This window comes from Lygodium microphyllum, chromosome 22 (assembly GCF_053477565.2).
Source record: "Lygodium microphyllum isolate KBCC chromosome 22, Lygodium_microphyllum_v1.1.10, whole genome shotgun sequence".
NCBI classification, from domain to species: domain Eukaryota; kingdom Viridiplantae; phylum Streptophyta; class Polypodiopsida; order Schizaeales; family Lygodiaceae; genus Lygodium; species Lygodium microphyllum.
Genome location: NC_141156.1, coordinates 69,597,849 through 69,616,655, shown reverse-complemented (window position 1 = coordinate 69,616,655; position 18,807 = coordinate 69,597,849). Strand labels below are relative to the sequence as shown.

The following is an 18,807-nucleotide window of genomic DNA, read 5'->3' as shown; positions in this document are numbered from 1 at the left end:
CTTCCTCTCGTATAATAAGAACTTCCTTGTACCACATCTCCTAGCTAGACTGCAAGGACACGGCCTCCAAAGACAGCAACAACGAACACCGCATCTGCATTGAATTAATGTAAAAATTTAGTAATAAGGTGTCAATTGTATACAGTTTTGCCAAAAAATTGTTGCAATAAATGGCATGTTTTTAGGTGTTGTCACACATGGTGTCTCACACTACCCAATCTTTACCATAGTTTTTGTTGTAGCTCATACCCAATGGTTTCACAGATAATAAATTCTAGGGATAAATCGTGAAGCTCATCATGAGAATGATGCATTTTCCTAACTCTCATATGAGTGTTGCTACAAAAAGGGAAATTTCAGTCTATATCTTTATTTTTATCCTCAATCCATTGATTTACAACATCAACCCTCTCCAAATTAGCACATGCATTTTGCTCATAATGAATCAATATATCTTGTAAATCAAACTCCTCTTCTAACTACATGAAAACACTAACTAGATTACTAAGAAACAATTTCTCCCTCTTAATTATGTGTACGATTTCATTATGAAATTTACACTTAGAAATGCCAAGAACCTCCCCAATATGAATTTCATCGTGTTGTTAAGAATCCGCTCTTCAAGTATTTTCTTTAAATCCATTGCAATTTCAATGACAAACTACATCTTGTAGCCTACCTACTTATCCTTTTACTTTCCATGTCATTTCCCTTCTTGCTTTCTTTCTTGTGCTACATCCTCCATTATCAGTTCAAGGGGAGTAGGTTGCATTGTAGCCTTTGGTTGCTTAGAACTTTTTCCTATCATCCTCTTTCATATCCTTACATGATCTTCATCCCTCTTTGTCATATCTTCTACAATCACATCTGTATTTTGAACCTTAGCCAAGTGTGTGTGCACTGAGTAGGAGGCAATTGGTGAGTCTCAACTAGTCATGCCATGGATGCTTCTCTTTGCATGAGTTAATTTATCCTTTTGAAATTTACTCTTTTCAGCTCCATATATTGCATGAGACCATATTTTAAGTCTAGGGATAGCAATAGCCATTTTAGGTATTTTCTCTATCTGCAAACCAAACGTAGCAACTTGCACTATTGAATAAACATTTTGGCTAACCATTTCTTCCAATTTTTTTTGCATACCCCGATTTCCAAAGTTGAAATTAAGAGATAAACATGTCTCTTGTGCATGGATTTCACCATCCTTCCAAAAGATAAGTTACCTTTATAATGCATCATATTAATGATCAAAGCCATCGTTTCATGCTGAGGATTGTCACATCACATGTATCTATGCACAAAGCCCTCATGCAAAGGCTTACAAGCTATTGCTTGCCATTTCTCATCCAATTAGGGGATAAAGGGATAAAGGGATGAAAGCCAGAATCAGAACGGTTTAAAAAATTAGGGTGTATAGAATAGAGATTGAAGCGAAGAAGAAAGAGAAAGAAGAAATAAATCACACCCCAAATGAATTTGAAGCCAATCCTTTGTATTACTATCAAGAACAATTGTGCCTGATTAATCCAACCCTTAATGAGATAATGAATCAACTCAAATTCAATTGGCCAACATAAACCCTAACCTTGAATAAGAAAAGATGAATCATGTTGTATATAAACCTATGCAATAGACAAAGCATTAGATCTCTATACAAGTGCATGATTTTTGATGGGGGAAGGTCTATCCCATCACCCATAAGCAACACCAATTGACAAAAATGATTAAGATGAAGGAAACCCTAAATGGAACGAACTTTTATATTTCAATCATGTTTCTTGTATGTATTAGAGTAGCATATAAATGCTCAAAAGTTGATCCAAAATCTTCCAATACTATGCTTTTGAGAAATACAAAGTATCGCATATTTAATCGAAAGAAATACTAGTCGACAAATATGGTTGATAATGAAAAAAAACCTTGTATGGGGCTATTTTATATAATTCATCTCTATTTTTCCATATGCATTACAACAAAAAAAGAGCTTCTCTGCTACTCCAAATAGTCTTAAGGCTGTTCCTTTTAGATGTATAAATTATGATCCCTCGATAATAGAGAGTGGGATCCTTCGCATAATGAACCAGAAATCAATAGAAAGAGGCTAAATCTCTATGGATAACATGTTGCCTTGTTCTAGTCCTTGTAAATCCCTATTCTTGATAGCAAGAAGAAGAAAAAGAACTCTTCTCTTCCTTGCCAAGGCACAAGGCTTACTCACCTTGATGCTGAATCTTTGTCTCACTGCATTTTCCTTGCATATGCAATCTCTCCCCCTTTGCTACACACGATTGGATTAGGGAAGATGAGCCTTGATTACACTAGTTTCCATTCACTTTTTGCTATCCTCCTCTCCTAAAATTTCCCTCCTTGCTCCCCTCTACCTAAGCTCCACAAGTTGCTCCCCCAAAAATCATACATCATGTCACTTGCAAGAAAAACCTAACAAGTTCCTCAAAATCCATTTCTCCACACTTAAAACCTCTTGTAAAATATGCAAATGCACTAAGTAAATCTCCCATAAACCTATCTCCTTGGGTCTTGTAGGTATTGCATAAAACTTTGCAAATTATGATGACTAATCATATGCTTTTAGAGCTTAGACTGAAATTCCCATGACAGTGCAATCTACACACACTCAAGAGAGAGTAGAAGAAAATCACAAAGATACTAACATATTTCTTGTTTTTTTTCTCATGTGTTGCATGTCTATGATTGCATGAATATGACCATGAAAGTTGTAGAAAAAACACATATATAAAGCCACAAAAAATTGCATTTATATGATGTGAAATAAATAGAATTCTAGATATGAGTGTCTCGAGAGTTTTTAATCATGATTGTAGATAGGCCCATAAGTTCTTTTTTAGGTTTACCATCTAAGCTCCGCATTGGAAGCGCATAGGTGGACAGAGCCATCTTGGTATTAGCTTGTTTGGAGTTAAAGAAATTTCTTGTTCTCCTCTTATCTACCATGTACTCTCTTTCTCTATCTCTTGTGTAATTCTATTCACTGTGCAATGTAATTTTTACAGGGTATCAAAGCCCAAGGGGCTCTAAGGATCAAAGAGTACACAAGAGGCAAATGCTTCAATAGCAAGGAGGATCGATATTGACTTTTGCAAGTAGTTTTGGCGCATCAGGAAGGGGGTTTTGGAGGCAGTGTTGCTGTACCATACACATTCTCTATTTTAAAAATTAATCTCTCTTAAAAATCAAGATTTCACTCCTTTTTAAGTACATTTTCTCAAGCGTGACAAATGATAAATTCTCCTTTTTAAACTCATGTGATAGGTTTGTACCATATCGAGTGTCCCTCCTCGCCGTTATGTTCCATGGAAGTGTCTCCCCTTTAGTGTTGGGAGATCGACACGTAAGAAGTGTGGACACATTCTGAAGCAACAAATCCACGGTCCACATGTAAAGTTGTAAGCCTTGCATGATGTGGTATATCATCCACGAACATTATGGGCCATCGCTTTTGTGTAGGCTAGAACTCAAGGTGTGGGCATGGGTTTCTTTCATTGTTCCTCCCACTCAAGGGAACAAAAATCTATGGAATATAGTAACGAGGGTGTTTTCCACATCCGACGTCCCCCCCAAAAGAAAGAAAAAGTAGATGAGGAAGCACTTAAAGCCTAAAAAGATGTTATATATTGAGTGCACCCCCTCCCCTCCGCTCCCCTATGCATCATGTACCATCACTTTTGTGTGGGTTATCAGATGTCTAGAGATGCGTGCATGGGTATCTATTAATGATCCCACCACTTAACCAGACAAAAATGTGTGGAATACAGTCGCCCTCCCTCCCCACAAAACAAATAGAAAAGAGATGAGGGAGCACTAATTTAAGGCCTAGGACTTGGCCTGTGCTGTTCTCATATGTTTTGTAAGGAAGTTTACAAAGATGATCTTCTGTAGGGGTTTACCATATCTAAAGCTCTCCTGGACAATGCTCATAAGTTTGGGGAAGAAACACTTGTTGCCTTTGAAGGAGTGAAGTCAAATGTCCCAACATATACCGATAGTAAAGATAGTGATGTATCACCAATAGTCCAGCTAAGTTCCGAGATTCTGTCCTGGCTACCAAGATGGGTCCCTTTAGGGCGCTGTAAATATCTTTTACCTTCTAATTATATGTGTACATCAAACAGGAATGTAAAAAATCTAGCATGCAATATGGTGGGAAGAAAATGTTAATGTGACCGCAGTCTAAAGGACCACGGATGGCCGACCGGTCACACAGCATGAATTGAATAGGAACTAAACGGAAAACATATCGCCAGTGTTTATGACACAAAAGTAGCACACAATATGGTCCAGACTCTACACCTCTCAAATCAAAACAACAGTCGCATATTTAATATCTCGTAAAGCGTTTGGTATACGTCCGCTGGAGAGCTTTTATAATTTCGTAATGCAATCTAATCGAGACGCGCTTGTAAATGTATCGGTCGACAGCGTATCTAAATCGGGTACCTCGTTTCGGCCGCCTGTAGCTTTCTGATAGATTACATGAAGTGACGCAAAACAATTGTGATTGGGACACACAATCCTTTTGGAAAATAACAGCTGCACCTTAATCACAGAGATTGTTCCTAAGGTGCAGTTGTGCGTTAATCATAGGGGTGAAGCCGAAACTGATCAGAGAAACGTAGATGATACTCAAAACGGGAGATACAAATACGTAGTGATACAAAAGATTTTGCCGTCTTCTTAAATCATGTAGCGGCACAATATACATAGATATTGCACTACTGCAGCCATATATATTATAGCTGATCATAGGGCTGTGATTGTGATGAATGATGATGATGCTCACGATTAGGTAAGGGTACATGGAAAAAAAGGGAAGGGATGGAATGGTGTTGATAGCACGGACACGTGAAAGCTGATAAGTGTACCAAAAGAGAAGAGGTGTAACCATGTGATGTCGAGTGCAGGTGGCAGCATGATCATCGTACGAAATAGTGAACCTAACTAGGAGCAGAAAGGACGATAATGGATAATTAATTCTATGATTGATCATGGATTATTTGCGAGGGGGCTCAGTAGGTGGGTGAGTTCGAGCAGAGGGGTAATCCAGCTGGTCGATCAAGAGCCTCTCGTCGAAGACCTCCTTGCGAGAACGGTGATGCTGCAATACATATTTAGTCAGTTAGAATCGACTCAGCGCACATGATAAAATTTCACGCTAGCACTGAAGCATCCCTGTTAAAATGTTCAGAATCGATTCAACTCACATTCGGAACGTGAATATGTAATGACGGTGGTAGTTCACTCAGACTTGATCGGAACGTGAATATGTAATGATTCTAGCTACATGACTATAACTACTGTGGCTAACTTTATTAACCTTAGTTGTGATCCGACCTAAAGCAGTATATTAACGATAGTCGTGTTTCGACGTGTCACGTAATGCAGTTCAGACTCCAAGGTCTACCTTTCTGGGTTTGCCGCTGCGAACCGACCTCTTGGGCGCCTTAAAGCTTCTGTGGAAAGGATTGCTGGTGACAATGAGAGCACCAGTCTTAGCGTCAGGCGCATTAGAACTAGCCGGGATGTTATCGTTTCTATCCACGACAGCGGCAGCAGCTGCAGTCGCGTTGTTAATGTTGGTCTTTCCCATGTTCTCTGCAGCCATGATAACAACTTAAGAGAGAGAGAGAGAGAGAGAGAGAGATATTCAGCGGTACGGATAACTGTACCTATGTTATGTGCATATGCAGGCAGCAGCAGTATGTTAAGCATGCACCTACGCGAAACATGATAATTACCTGTCGGAACTTGCGTTGGCTGAATGAGCTCACGGGCTTCCGAGAGTCTGCCCACATTAACTAGGACTAGTAATAATACCATAAACACAGCGATGCACTGAGTGATGGCCATCTCTCTCTCTCCCTCTCTCTCTCTCTCTCCGTCTCCTTCCCGCTCTGTCAGTCCCTCTCTACAGTTTGCTGTGGTATGTATTAAACTACCTCTCTCTCTCTCTCTCTCTCTCTCTCTCTCTCTCCCCGCCGCCTATGTTTGTGTGTGGGATAGCGAGAAGAGGAGCCGCTATTTTATACTTTGCTTGTACCCTTCTTTCTCGCGCGACGCGTAGAGCCACCCTTCCACACGGGACAACACACACACAGTTCAGCCCTCAAATTTGAAGGGCTACCCAACTTTTCATTTTGAATAAAGGACCTCTCCTTTTCTTTTTAAAGAGTTTGGAAGGGTAATATATGTATCACCCTTCTCTAAGGGTGTTGCAACCTTCAAATTTTAGGCCTGCACACACTCACTCTCTCGCTCTCTCTCTCTCTCTCTCTCTCTCAAAAGACGAACGCCGACGTCCTGACCCCCCTTCAATTCGTCACCCCCCTTTTCCCCTACATTTTGTAGCACAGGAAAAGTAATGGCTGACCCTGAGGAGGCTTTTTGAATTGACGCCATCTACACTATTTCCACCATACCATCTACAAGCCGCCTGCTAGACATAACGAGAGAAATCGGCTGGCTTGTTGTCGGCCAGGCTCCCTAACTACATGTTGCGCGGTTCGTGCGCTTCCGACGCTTGCAAGGCTTTGTCATGAGTCATGATGTATCTGCGACGACAGAGGAGTGAAAAAAAAAATCCTCTCACCATCTTAATACAACTTATTCCAATAAGGTTATGTAACATACCCTATGAACTATCGAAGGACTCTCTACCATATATATATGTCTCTCTCTCTCTGAATTAGGTACTCCATTTTAGGTATTAGTTGTAGCACAGTCTCATATACATCACAACATATTATGTTGTAATATACTTTCTCCATTAAATAGCCAAACCTCATATAGATTGAACAAATATAGTCAATTATCTATATAGTATATGCATATGTAAATAAATATTTAGATGACTTATTTGCATTAATGGACATGCATATTGCGGACTATACATTGTGCAAATCTATCAAGATGATCTCATGAAGACATTAATTAATGTGGATTAAGAGGAATAACTACCATTGCCTATAATCATGATCATATGTTGTGGTGCAAGGACAACCATTATGACGCTCAAGAATGCTCCATGTTGGACGCATGGACTTGCAGTGATAGGGCATTTTGCTATTCTAAAAATAGTGCTATGGTCTCCTTAGAAGAGAGGTGCCAACTCTCAAATAGTAAGGAGGATACAAATGTAGAAGGGATAGAAGCACACTAGTTACTCAATTTTTGTAAGGAAACAATAGAGCTTAACTTGATGTAATAATATCTTCCATGCTTCTCTATTTGCTTGACATAAGTGAAAGTAATGATGTTACTCACATATGAATATAGCTACTTAATTGTGAGATGTCATGCCAATTAACATTAAGTCCCAAGTATCTTTGAGTTAACTTCTTAAGCCCATTTAATCATCCTAATGATTGTAATACCTATTGCCTCACGTTCCTAGATCAAAAGTTCTAAGCATATCATGAATATAATTTTCTCTTGCATTTTCTTTAAATTTCACAACCATATGGCATCTCTCCTTCCCTTTGACCTATACAAGATTTTCATTACTACATTTATATAGTAAAATGGTATGTAAAGGGTAGAAATTTTATGCACGTACAAAATTTTACCTATAATGGAAATTAAAGATAGAGCATATACTTACATTTTTTAAATAACAAGTGTGTTTGCCATAACAATGCATGGTGTGAATTAGTGGTGTCGACATAAAATATACAATTATAGTTAACCCCATAAAGATACAAAGGATTCAAAGCAATGAGGAGAATGTTTGTGTGTGTGTGTATTATAACACCAACCCAGGGGATCTACCTAAGAAAGTATCTAGATAATGTGGGTTCAAAGAGTTTTTAAAAATACAATTTCTTTAAATGCTATAAGGCCTTAAAATGACCCCTTTTACTTTACTAAACTTTCAAACATTTTTCAAATTGTAATTTAAAATCTCTTTTGTAAATATAATCCTATAAATTTTACTAAATATAATACCCTTTCTTTTGAACTCACATGATATCTTACATGCTCTATAAGGTAGCCTCCTTGGGAACACCAAGTAATACATAAAAAAGGAGAGAAAGATTGCACCAAGATTTTTGATATGACCATATACTAAAAAAGTATAAGTTCCACATAAAATCTTGAGAAATGTTTAAATATTTGGATTAGATTTCAAAAAAAGAATCGAATATAAATAGGTAACCATGCTTGAGGTGGAGGGGAGGTATTTGCTACTTACAAACCAAAAAATTATAATATTATTGAAAGTTAACCATTAATGCATTGCATGTGTCAATACAACTGTTCAAAGTATTATCTCCTTCACCTATCATAAACATAATTACTTTATTTATATCCATGTCACAATTAGGAAACAAGTGTAATGATGACATTGGATAAGTTCTTATACTTTTTGAGAGTATTCATCCTTTCTACTATAAAAGGCCAATCAAATAGTTTGGGGTTATGGTAGACAAAGAGATGCAATTGAATCCCCATATGAGTTTAACTTCTCATTTTCATAGAAGTGGCCAACTAGAGTTACTATAAAAGAATCATAGATGAATCTAGTGGCATATACAATAATGGCAAGACCTCACACTACTATAGTTTGTTGGGTGTAGTGATGGTGATTTTTGTCACATAAAAGATGCTAACACCATTTCTATATTTCATGGAAGTAATACATTTGACTTGAGCATCCATAAATGACTTTAAACACTCCCACTTTCTCTATGGATCTTGTTTAGTCTCTCTTCCTCATCTCTCTCTCCCTCCTTGCGACTCCTTGATTCTTACACTTTCTATTTTTCTCTCATTCTGCCACTATATGGTCCTATATACTTTATGATCAAGTACCCTAATCACAACATATGGTTCTTGGTGTGATCATGATAATCACTCTAACTTAGCATTACTATCTCACACATAGATACCTTTACTCTCTCTCATGTGAGCTATACACTCCCTTTAAAATGTGAAAGAAATAACACACACTACTATAATTTGTGGGTCATAGCAATGGTGAAATTTGTTGCTTAACTATTGTTTAATATCCTCACACACATACACTTTAACTAATAGGTTAGTGATAAATTTTTATTTGTCTAACCATCATTTATGAGGTTAAACAAATAAAGAAGAATATTAGAGGAAGAAATATCATAACATAACAATAAAATGTGTATGTAAATATGAGAGTAGCACAAAACATCAAAGACCACAAGTAGTTGGCTAATAGGTGAAAATATGACTCAAGCAATGGTCAAATAGCCAACTAATACATGAAAGTATGACTCATGCTGCACCACCATCACTTGAGTCAACATTGTGCTCTTATCTAGCAAATTCAGGGTGCTAAGAAGAATAGTCCTCTTCTCTCTAGATTTACTCCCTCTCTTGTGTATATGCCTACTAACTCGCTCGCCTTGAACCTAGTGTGCAGATCGGATGTTGTACGCTCGCGTAGTGAATGCCGGAAGGTCCCCAAGAACAATGGAACTCTACTTTTTGCACAAATTACAAGGTAAAAAGCATGAACGACAAGAGCAAGAGACCAATTGGGTGCAATCTCCCCCCATGCCTTGTGTGAGCGCTCCACAAAGCATGTATTTTATGTATTATTCACCTTCAAGCTCAAATAATAGCCCAAATTACAAAATAGCAAGCTTTTAGCTTTTGAGTTTGCTTTAACACAAAATAAGAATAAAGCTAATGGACGGTGCCCAAAGAGTCTGGCACGCCCAATACAATGTCCAAATAGAAATAACATAATCGTGCGCCCATGCGCATACAAAATAATAATAAATATCCGACGCCTCAATAAATAGGCATGACAAAATATAGGTGCCATGCCTAAGGTATGCGCCCATCAAAATATAATCCATAAATCGAATACTCGCTATCCTCCAATGCTTTCCTCCGCCACTGCTGCTATCTCTACACATCAACTGAAGCATTCACAATCGTTAGTAAAATAATACAATTAAACCGACAAAAGTGAATACCTAACAGTCTTCAGCTACATAAATAAATCAACTGGTTAGAAATAAATCCTAACCTCAATTTATTACGAGTGCACACTCTAAACTCATAAACGTTTATTAATTTAATATGCATTTTGCGGAATCACCCGCTATGGAATCACCCATGTACACACTAAATTAATGAAACGCCTGAAAAGAACAGGCGTCCCCATCAACTTCTCGCATAAAGAATCCACTTTGTGTATGAGCCCCGGTCATCAAAGTTTACCGAATCCACCGTAAAACCTCATGGAATCCACCGTGGCACGGGATCCACCGTGAAATATGCCTCCTGGCATCAGAACCTCCTCTCGAGTAGTAAGAGGCTCCATATCACATGGTCCATAAGTGTCTTGCACATTGTGGAATATCTATTAGTATAATAAACTTGTTACTTATATATTCCATTAGTTTATAAATATATGTAGACACTTGGAAAAGGTTATGCTAGAGGAATTATCACAATAACATTGTTCTTCAATAGTACCTATTTGCAAAAGCAATGTGAGTTTGACCAAAAGTCATTCTTGAACATGTACATCATGTGCAAAACTATCTTGCAACTAAAATATGTGGAATTAGAAATTAATGCTTTACAAGTCATACACTCAATGCCTCACATGAAAATAATATATACGTTGAAGGAGAATCATGTCAAGTTGAGACTAGGATGCAATAGTCAATGTAAGACACAAAGGTTCCTCGTTAAAAAATTAAGATCCTTAACCTCATCTCTCTCATCGCTCATGGAAAGAAACTTATGAATTTCTATAGCACCCTCCCAAAATCTGACTAAAACTCTAATGGAAAGATGGTCCTTTGACGACATAACATATGAAAATGTACTTAAACACTCACAAATGGTGCAATAAATTCCATCCTATCCATCCATCCTAGATGGGATGCAAAGCCTACTCGTAGCCTCACATGTCTCATCTCCTACCTTATTTAAAAAAAAACATTACACTATTAAAAAAATTGTACTTAGAAATCAATTAAACAAAAAAGGAAAAGTAGACCATACCTTTTGTTGAGGTCATATTGTCCCTAAATGTATCTCTTAAAAAAATGACTCCTTGATCCTTAGAAAATGTTGGTAGTATCTCATTTTGCTCGATCATCAAAGGATTATATTTGAAAGATAAGAAAGTGTGATGAAGATGAGAATAGGGTGTTTCTTTTATTGCATGATTTATGAGCTCTAAGCATAAATCTGGGATGAGATTTCATATAGATAGAGGGTGAAAAAAAGTAAGTCAAGGAGGGTTCATAAGCTACATACATCTTAAGGAGAAAATATACTACTATTCATCAAGACTTCGGGAAATTTGTTGAGATATAAATATGCATCCTTGAAGTTTCAAGAAGGAGGCATACACTATTGTTCTAAATCAAGAGAAGTACTAGATTGTTCTAGAACAATAATAGTACACATTGTCCTACAATAGAAAAAGAAGGATCTGTTGGAATGATGAAGAGGGTTGTTCTTGATCAAGTAGAGGATAAAATAAGAGAATACATGAAGAATATAAGTATAGAAGGCTATCTATAAACATGTAAGGTGTTGATAACCAAGGATATGCTATACATAAGCCTTCAAAACACAATTACGTGCTACATGCATGTTGTTCTTTGGAATCTGACGATGTTACAAACGTACTTTCTATATATTTGTGTCTAGAACTTGATTCTAAATCCTTTCTCCTCTCTTCATATAATGAAATCCTATCTATTTGTAATGAGTAGAACTCTCACAATATGAGACTTGTGGCCATATATGATAGGTCTCTTGACATCTTTCTAATGAACTTAACATGAAAAAGCTAGGATGAGAGCTTAGCATTAGGGGAGGCACTTATTTAGATGTAGACTTCATATGATGAGAAGATTTAAGGTATGTTGTGCAAATGTATAGAATGTAAAAACAAGAGGAATCAATGTTAAATGCAATCCAATTAGTTGGAAATGAGATGACACAATCAAAATATAAATATTTGAGAGTTTATGCAAAAAAAAATTGATTTCTTGGAATTCATGTAGATTAAATGAGTTTATATCTTATGCATATCATCCCTCAAGATTCTGTTGCATATAACAAATATTCCACTACATCATGGATCAACCTAGGATGATTTTTAAAACTCATTCAAGGATAAATACTTCATAAAAGATATGACATGAATGACAAAAAGAACTTTCTTGGAATAGGTTGCTAGGCTCAATAAGGGATTTAAATAATAGAAGGGGTTTGCAATCCTCTCATTCAACAACTCTATTAGCTTTGATACATGTGCTTTTGGCATGGGAATAGGCCAAAGATTCCAAGGAATGTGGGGGATAGTAAAGATAACCATTGGTGCCACAATCTCAAGGTCAACACACTCAATCTCCTCTCGCTCACAAGCAAATGCTCTACCATGCTTCTGTAAAGTATGCAAAAATCAATGCTTCTGTGCAAGATGAAAAAACTCATCATTCCCAATTTTCAATTTTGCTAATGTTTTTACTAAGAAATTGTGACCAATATGTGCAGGATCCCTCAAACTTGGTTACTTTGCAGCCCTTCTTATATTCTCATCACTATCTAAAGGTAGCAGACCTACAACTTGTTTAACCTTCTTGTCCATAGTTTTGTACCTAGTATCAACCTTGGCCTCTTTTTGGTATCATGCAAAAATCAAGACATGCTGCATATGCATGAAACTAAACAATGTGGGATGAAAATAATCAGCCATGCACTCCTTAGACTATATAAAATTAGCCCTATACTCTATTGACAGAGATGCCTCAACCCTCAAAAACTCTGGTAGCTAAAAATAATTAGCCATCTCTCCTCTTTGCTAAAACATTTCAACACTTATCTCTATTTGCTAAGATATCTCAGCCTCTAACTTCATAAATGTACAAATTACACAATAAATGTCTAGGGAATGCACTAAGATAACATTAAAACAACTTGATTCCTCAATTTCTAGCATCTTCTCAAGTTTTTCCATAGTATTTGCACAAGTCAAACCATCATACATACCATATATGTACTCATCATCATGCAAAATAGTTGTCTCCTTAAATGCATGCAATCACTTATGCATGTACCACCTATTATTGCGAAGTCCAACAAAGCTAGAGTAAGAAAATCCACTACTAGGAGGTGAGAACTGATCCCACTCCATACCACCAACATTCCATAGGACAGTGGTACCTAATGAAAATCCAAACTTTGCTATAGGTGGATGAGCATCCCATAAAGGATCACTATTTCTAGGATGGTTTAGACGCACTTCCATAAATTGAACTAGTCTCATCCCATCTCGACTTCAAACTCATGCATAAGCAAAGCCATCATCTATCAGATTTGTCTCCAAAGCTACTTCTATAATAGATAACTGATCTAATATGACATCATATGAGCAATTTTCCTACAAAAGGAAATGAAAATCATACTATATATCACCTATAGATATCCTGATACTCAAGCATGCACTATATAAATCTCCCATTGTATTGTTGACAGCTCTCATTCGTCAATCATGATCCACATCAAATGGCCACTTTTCAATCATAGACTTTGCACATAATCACATTAATCTCAAGTACATGGTTAAAAAAAACAATATATGGAGTAGCCTTCGCACCTATTTTGACCACTATCTTTGTGGTGGCACAAGTTGAGGCCTAGAAAAGGGTGTGCAAGATACCAAGATAGATGTATCATCATCCACAAATGCACTAGCATAGCATTCTTAACAACATTTGAACATACATTAGCATTCTACTCACGAGCCTCCTCCTCACACTCATCAAATAACTCCTCAATTTGGATACCATGTCCTTTAAATGTAGTCTACACTATTTGCCTTTTCCTCTTTATGATGCTTATGATCTCCTCGTGAGATTCCCTCTTAGCAATTCCCAAGATCTCACAAAGAGTGAGATTCACTTTGCTCTTTAAAATATAACTTTCAAACACTCTCTTACGGTCCATAGCATTCTCAATATATGAAGAAAACTTATAGCTAGGCTATTTCATGAGTTCTGCATCTTGCTTCTTCCCCTTTCTTTGTGCATCATCCATAACTTGCTTAGGAACTAGCCTAGAAGGGAGAACAACAAACACACCCCCTCTAGTCTTCTTTGATTTACTAGGAGCATCATCGTCTCATCTCCTCTTCTCCTCAATAAGTACCTCCATGCCTTGGGTCATCACCAAGTATGCATAGATAAAGTAAGTACCCACTTGTGTCCCATCTAGTCTCCCCATATGCTCTAACTAGCATTAGACAACTCTAACTACTACTGAATTTTACCATTGTGAGTTATTTATAATACAAAAATCCATAGGTTATAAGACTTACTCTATGGTCTGCTCTACATTTTCATACCATAGGTAGAAGCATCACCTTTAGCTACATAAGAGGTCTACACAGCCATGTCCTCAAGAGTTTGTTTCGTCCCACCCTTGCCAAAATTTGTTGTCATTGGCTTACTATATCAAGCATCTTTTTATTTTTGGGCCTCCAAAATAAAAAATTATTTCTCCTTATACCATTAAAAATTTAACAATCCTTGCACTAATGCTCAAGATTGTCACACCAAATATCTCCTAATATTATCCATTCTCGAAGGTGCTTGTGAAGGCCTTTCTCTTTCAAGCATAGTAGTTGGCTTTGCAAGTCTAGAAACATCAATCTTTAGATCTCTTAAAATTTTAATTACATAATTTATACCATCATTTCAAAGTGGTGGAGCCATGCAAATTGGTGGTATAATCGTATGTACTGCCATAAGCATAAGCATAGGCATAGAAATGGGTGTAGATATAGAAGTAGAAGTATGTAAGGAAGGTGTAGGCATCACAACTCTAGCCATAGAGATAAGAGCCTAGACTAGGGTAGTAGAAGGCATACAAATAAGAGGAATTGTAGGAGATACATACCATTATGTAGTCTAGGATTCCACATCTATTGCTTTACCCTAGGGGGTGCATCTTATAGAATATATAATATATCACATGAGTTCAAAATTAAGGGTATTTTATTTATAAAAACTATAATATTATATTTACAAAATATATTTTTATTTATAATATAAAAAATCATAACATTAGTAAAGTAAAAGGGGTCATTTTATGACATTATAGGATGTAAGAAAAGGAGTGCATTTATTAATACTCTTTGAACACATGTTATATAGATAGTTTCTTATAGGTCCACCCCTAGAGTGCTTGACCAAGATAGTGACAATGTTATTTGCATCTTGCCAATTGGTCTTTATATGCAAATGGTGCAACTTATCTTCCAAAAGCTCCCCTAGCTTTACTTGAAGCACTAGATCCCTAGCTTATAGAAATAACTCTACCTTGTCGAACTCTAAGGTCAATTGATCGGTGTGTCATAGGGGTTTTAGTCGAAAAGTCATATCCAATTGAGATCAAAGAGAGAAGGAAGTAGAGAATAGAAGATAGAAGAGGGAAAGAAAAAGAAAAGAGGTACACAAGCTAAGGACAAACTTCAATGATTCAAAGCATTATGTATTGATAAAACCTTAGACGATTTAAAAAAAATCCTTGTCTGGGACTACTCAAAAGCAATCTCGAAGCATTAGATCTCCTGGAGCTCCATGCTAGACAAAAAATATGCATCAAATACTAGCTTCTTCTCTATAGAAATAGATTGTAAATTTTATGGTTCTGTTGGCTCCAAAGAAAGGGGGGTTAAAGCATAGGACACTTGGACCTCAGAATTCTCCCATATCGCTCTCTCTTCTTCTTCCCTTTTGGAGTGTTGTTTGTTGCCTGAAAACTATGATCATTGCATGTGTGAATTCGGGAGCCCCTCTTTTTGCGTGAGATCTCCCAAAGCTTCCAAAGCCCCTCTAGGATCATAAGGCCTTGGGTGTGTATCATATACTAAAGGCTATGGAACCGCCACATACATAGCAACATGCCTACTCTTTCACAACCTAATTGTGCACCACATCAAATATAAATTGAGCCTCACTTGCATCCAATGGATGCTGTGACCATCACTAAAAATAGTGAAATAATCCATATCTTGAATTATCTTTAAATGGCTTATCAAGGCCTTTAACAAAGCATCCAAAATAATTTTCAGTTGGGGAGCATTACGTTTAACATCCTCGAGCTCATAAACTATCTTAGAAACGATAATTGTATCCTACATATCATGTGTATCCAATACTTCACCAATCTCCCGTTGAGTCCTTGTACCTACTAGTAGAACATGAGCTTCATAAACCTCTTTAGATGCATCAAGTAAATCTACATATGCATGGGCTAACTCTTCCACTATAGGATCTTCCAAGGCATCAGTGGATGTCTCATATTAGATTGCAGCTTATATCCCAACTACTTGCCCTTATTTTTTCTGTCTTGCTTGTTGTCATGTTTCTGTTCCTAGCCAACCTCTTCCATAACATGCTCCCAAGGTGGCCAATTTGAATATTTAGGTAGATCCACACTTCTTCTCACTCTCGTAGATATCCTTGCATTATCTTCATCTCTCTTATGTTTCTCTTTCACAAGTACATATGACAGTGTCGTTTTCTTTTGCTTCATATGTAGCCAGTAGATATTCATCTACCGGTAATTCCCAACTAGTTATGTCATGAATGTCTTGCCCTACTTAAGACATTTCACTATTAGCAGCTTTCCTCTTTTCAACTGATAATGCATGTGTCCATATTGTAGCATTCAGACCAACCATCACTTGGATAGGCATTATATCCAACTGTAGATCAAAAGTAACAGCATATGCAACTGCATAAGCATTTTAGACAACCAAGTATTCAAACAACTTTTTCATATCTTCCTTTTAAAAATTCAAAGCAAGAGGAAATCTGGTTTCTTGTGCATGGATCTTGCTATCTTTCCAAAAGATTAGCTATTCTGCCAAGGCCTCCTGATAAGCAACAAATCCTTTCTTTCATACTACAAACTATCACACCACATACATCTTTTTCTTGGTTTAGGAGCTGCTGCCCATTCTCTTTCCTCTTGTCCTTTCTCATCCAATTTTATGAACTTCAACTAAATATCATGCATGCCTTTAACAAGTTCATCTAATATATCTTTCCTAATAGTGGGAAATGTAGTAGGTGTAGCCATAGGGTTAGCCACAGAAGTAGGTTGCTTACTAGATACGTTAATTGTTTTGCATGTAATAATGGGCAAGTGAGATACATGTAATCTTTCTTTTCTTCTGCCCTTTTTTACTAGTGTAGTAACAACTCCCTTAACATTCCTTCACTTTTTTTAAAGCCCTATCTCTGTAGTCTAATCCTTTAACAAATCATCAAGCTTCTCTTGAAGCTCAGGATTTTCCCCTTGTAGAAAAAAATCAATTTTTTGACTTACAAGAGCTTGGTGTTCTACAAGATCTAATTTCTCAAACCAACTTTCAAATTCTCTTAATGAATCTATAGCCACAAAACCCTTATTAGGTTGTAGAACCTACTTCTAGAAAGTCGTATCGATAATTAGACTAGTGCCTTCAATTTAAAAATTTTCCTTGAGTGTCTTCTTACAAGCTACCCAGTCAACATCATGCATGTACAATTTAGTAACTTAGGCTTTCAATGTATGTATAATAACCCATACAAAACACTAGCTCCATGCAAGTTGAGTCACTCCAAAGAACTCCATATTTTGAGCATAGGTATGCAAATATGTAGATAAATTCTACCATTAAACAATATCTTATGCTTAATTACCATAGAGCATTCATCATAATAGTTTCTTGTTAAAGGTTATAAGGACACACTATGTCATATGTGAATTCATCCTTGTGTGGTGCCAAAGGGTGCAAAGGTGCCTATATTACCATATGTATGCTTTCTCATTTTACGGGCAATACAATTCAGTTACATTATCGTTGCATCTCTCTCTCTCTATCTCTCTCTATGCATGATGGTTTGAGAGTCGCGAGGAAGGTCCATTTCTTGTTGGGCCGCAAGGCCCAACACATGGTGATCCTGCAACGACGGCCCTGTCGAAATCTTTGGTTACGTCTGCTTGCACTAGTGCCAAGTCCTTTCAGCAACGACCCCATCTACTCCATCCACCATCGATGAGCCAACACCACTTGATCCACCACATCGATGAGCCAACACCACTTGATCCACCCATCTGCTCCATCCACCATCGATGAGCCGACACCACTTGATCCACCCTCTCAGTCGTATGTTTGTCAACCACCCGCGTTCACCATGGTCGCCCCATCCTCACTGCCAACGTCATCCACGACTGCTTCTAGCAACATCAACAGCCACATCAAAAGCTCCTGTTCACCTAGCAAAGCTTGTGCTAGCGGCCTCTGTCAACTATGACTACCCCGCCAACACCATGTCACATTTCTATTTGAGGAGAAGCCTACATCACTTATTCTTCTTTTTGTACCTACATAAGCATGTTCATATTCTACACTAACTACTGCAAAACATCACTAGAAACTATACTTCAAGGTTTTCCTATCTTGCCTTTCTTGCTGACGACCTTCCACATCGAGTTCACCAATGTCGGGTTCACCAATGTCATAGGGGTTTTAGTTGAAAGGTTTTATCCACCACGAATCAAAGAGAGAAGAAAATAGAGAATAGGAGATAGAAGAGAAGAAAAAGAATAGATAAGAGGTATACAAGATAAAGACAAAGCTTAATGATTCAAAAAACTGTGTATTGATAACACCTAAGGTAAACAAAAGCCTTATCTGGGACTACACGGAAGAAATATCTAAGCATTAGATCTCTTGGAGCTCCCTAGTAGACCAAGAATACA

The 18,807-nt window shown here is 37.2% G+C and overlaps 1 protein-coding gene across 1 annotated transcript; it reads right to left on the bottom strand.

Annotated features, from left to right (window-relative positions):
- Positions 1-4,638: 4,638 nt before the first annotated feature.
- On the bottom strand, positions 4,639-6,116 carry LOC148017265 (uncharacterized). The gene is made up of 3 exons (XM_087662790.1): positions 5,775-6,116; positions 5,441-5,631; positions 4,639-5,134 (listed from the first exon to the last, which is right to left on the bottom strand). The coding sequence occupies exons 1-3, from the start codon at positions 5,884-5,886 to the stop codon at positions 5,030-5,032; spliced, it is 408 nt and encodes a 135-aa protein (XP_087518916.1). The 5' UTR covers positions 5,887-6,116; the 3' UTR covers positions 4,639-5,029.
- Between the last annotated feature and the right edge of the window lie 12,691 nt (positions 6,117-18,807).

Bases quoted from the DNA above. Each gene is read 5' to 3' on its own strand.
- LOC148017265 (XM_087662790.1), bottom strand. From the start codon at position 5,886: ATGGCCATCACTCAGTGCATCGCTGTGTTTATGGTATTATTACTAGTC. The intron at 5,632-5,774 runs GTAATTATCATG...TCATGGCTGCAG, and splicing joins GCCAACGCAAGTTCCGACAG to AGAACATGGGAAAGACCAAC. The intron at 5,135-5,440 runs GTAGACCTTGGA...TATGTATTGCAG, and splicing joins GCAGCGGCAAACCCAGAAAG to CATCACCGTTCTCGCAAGGA.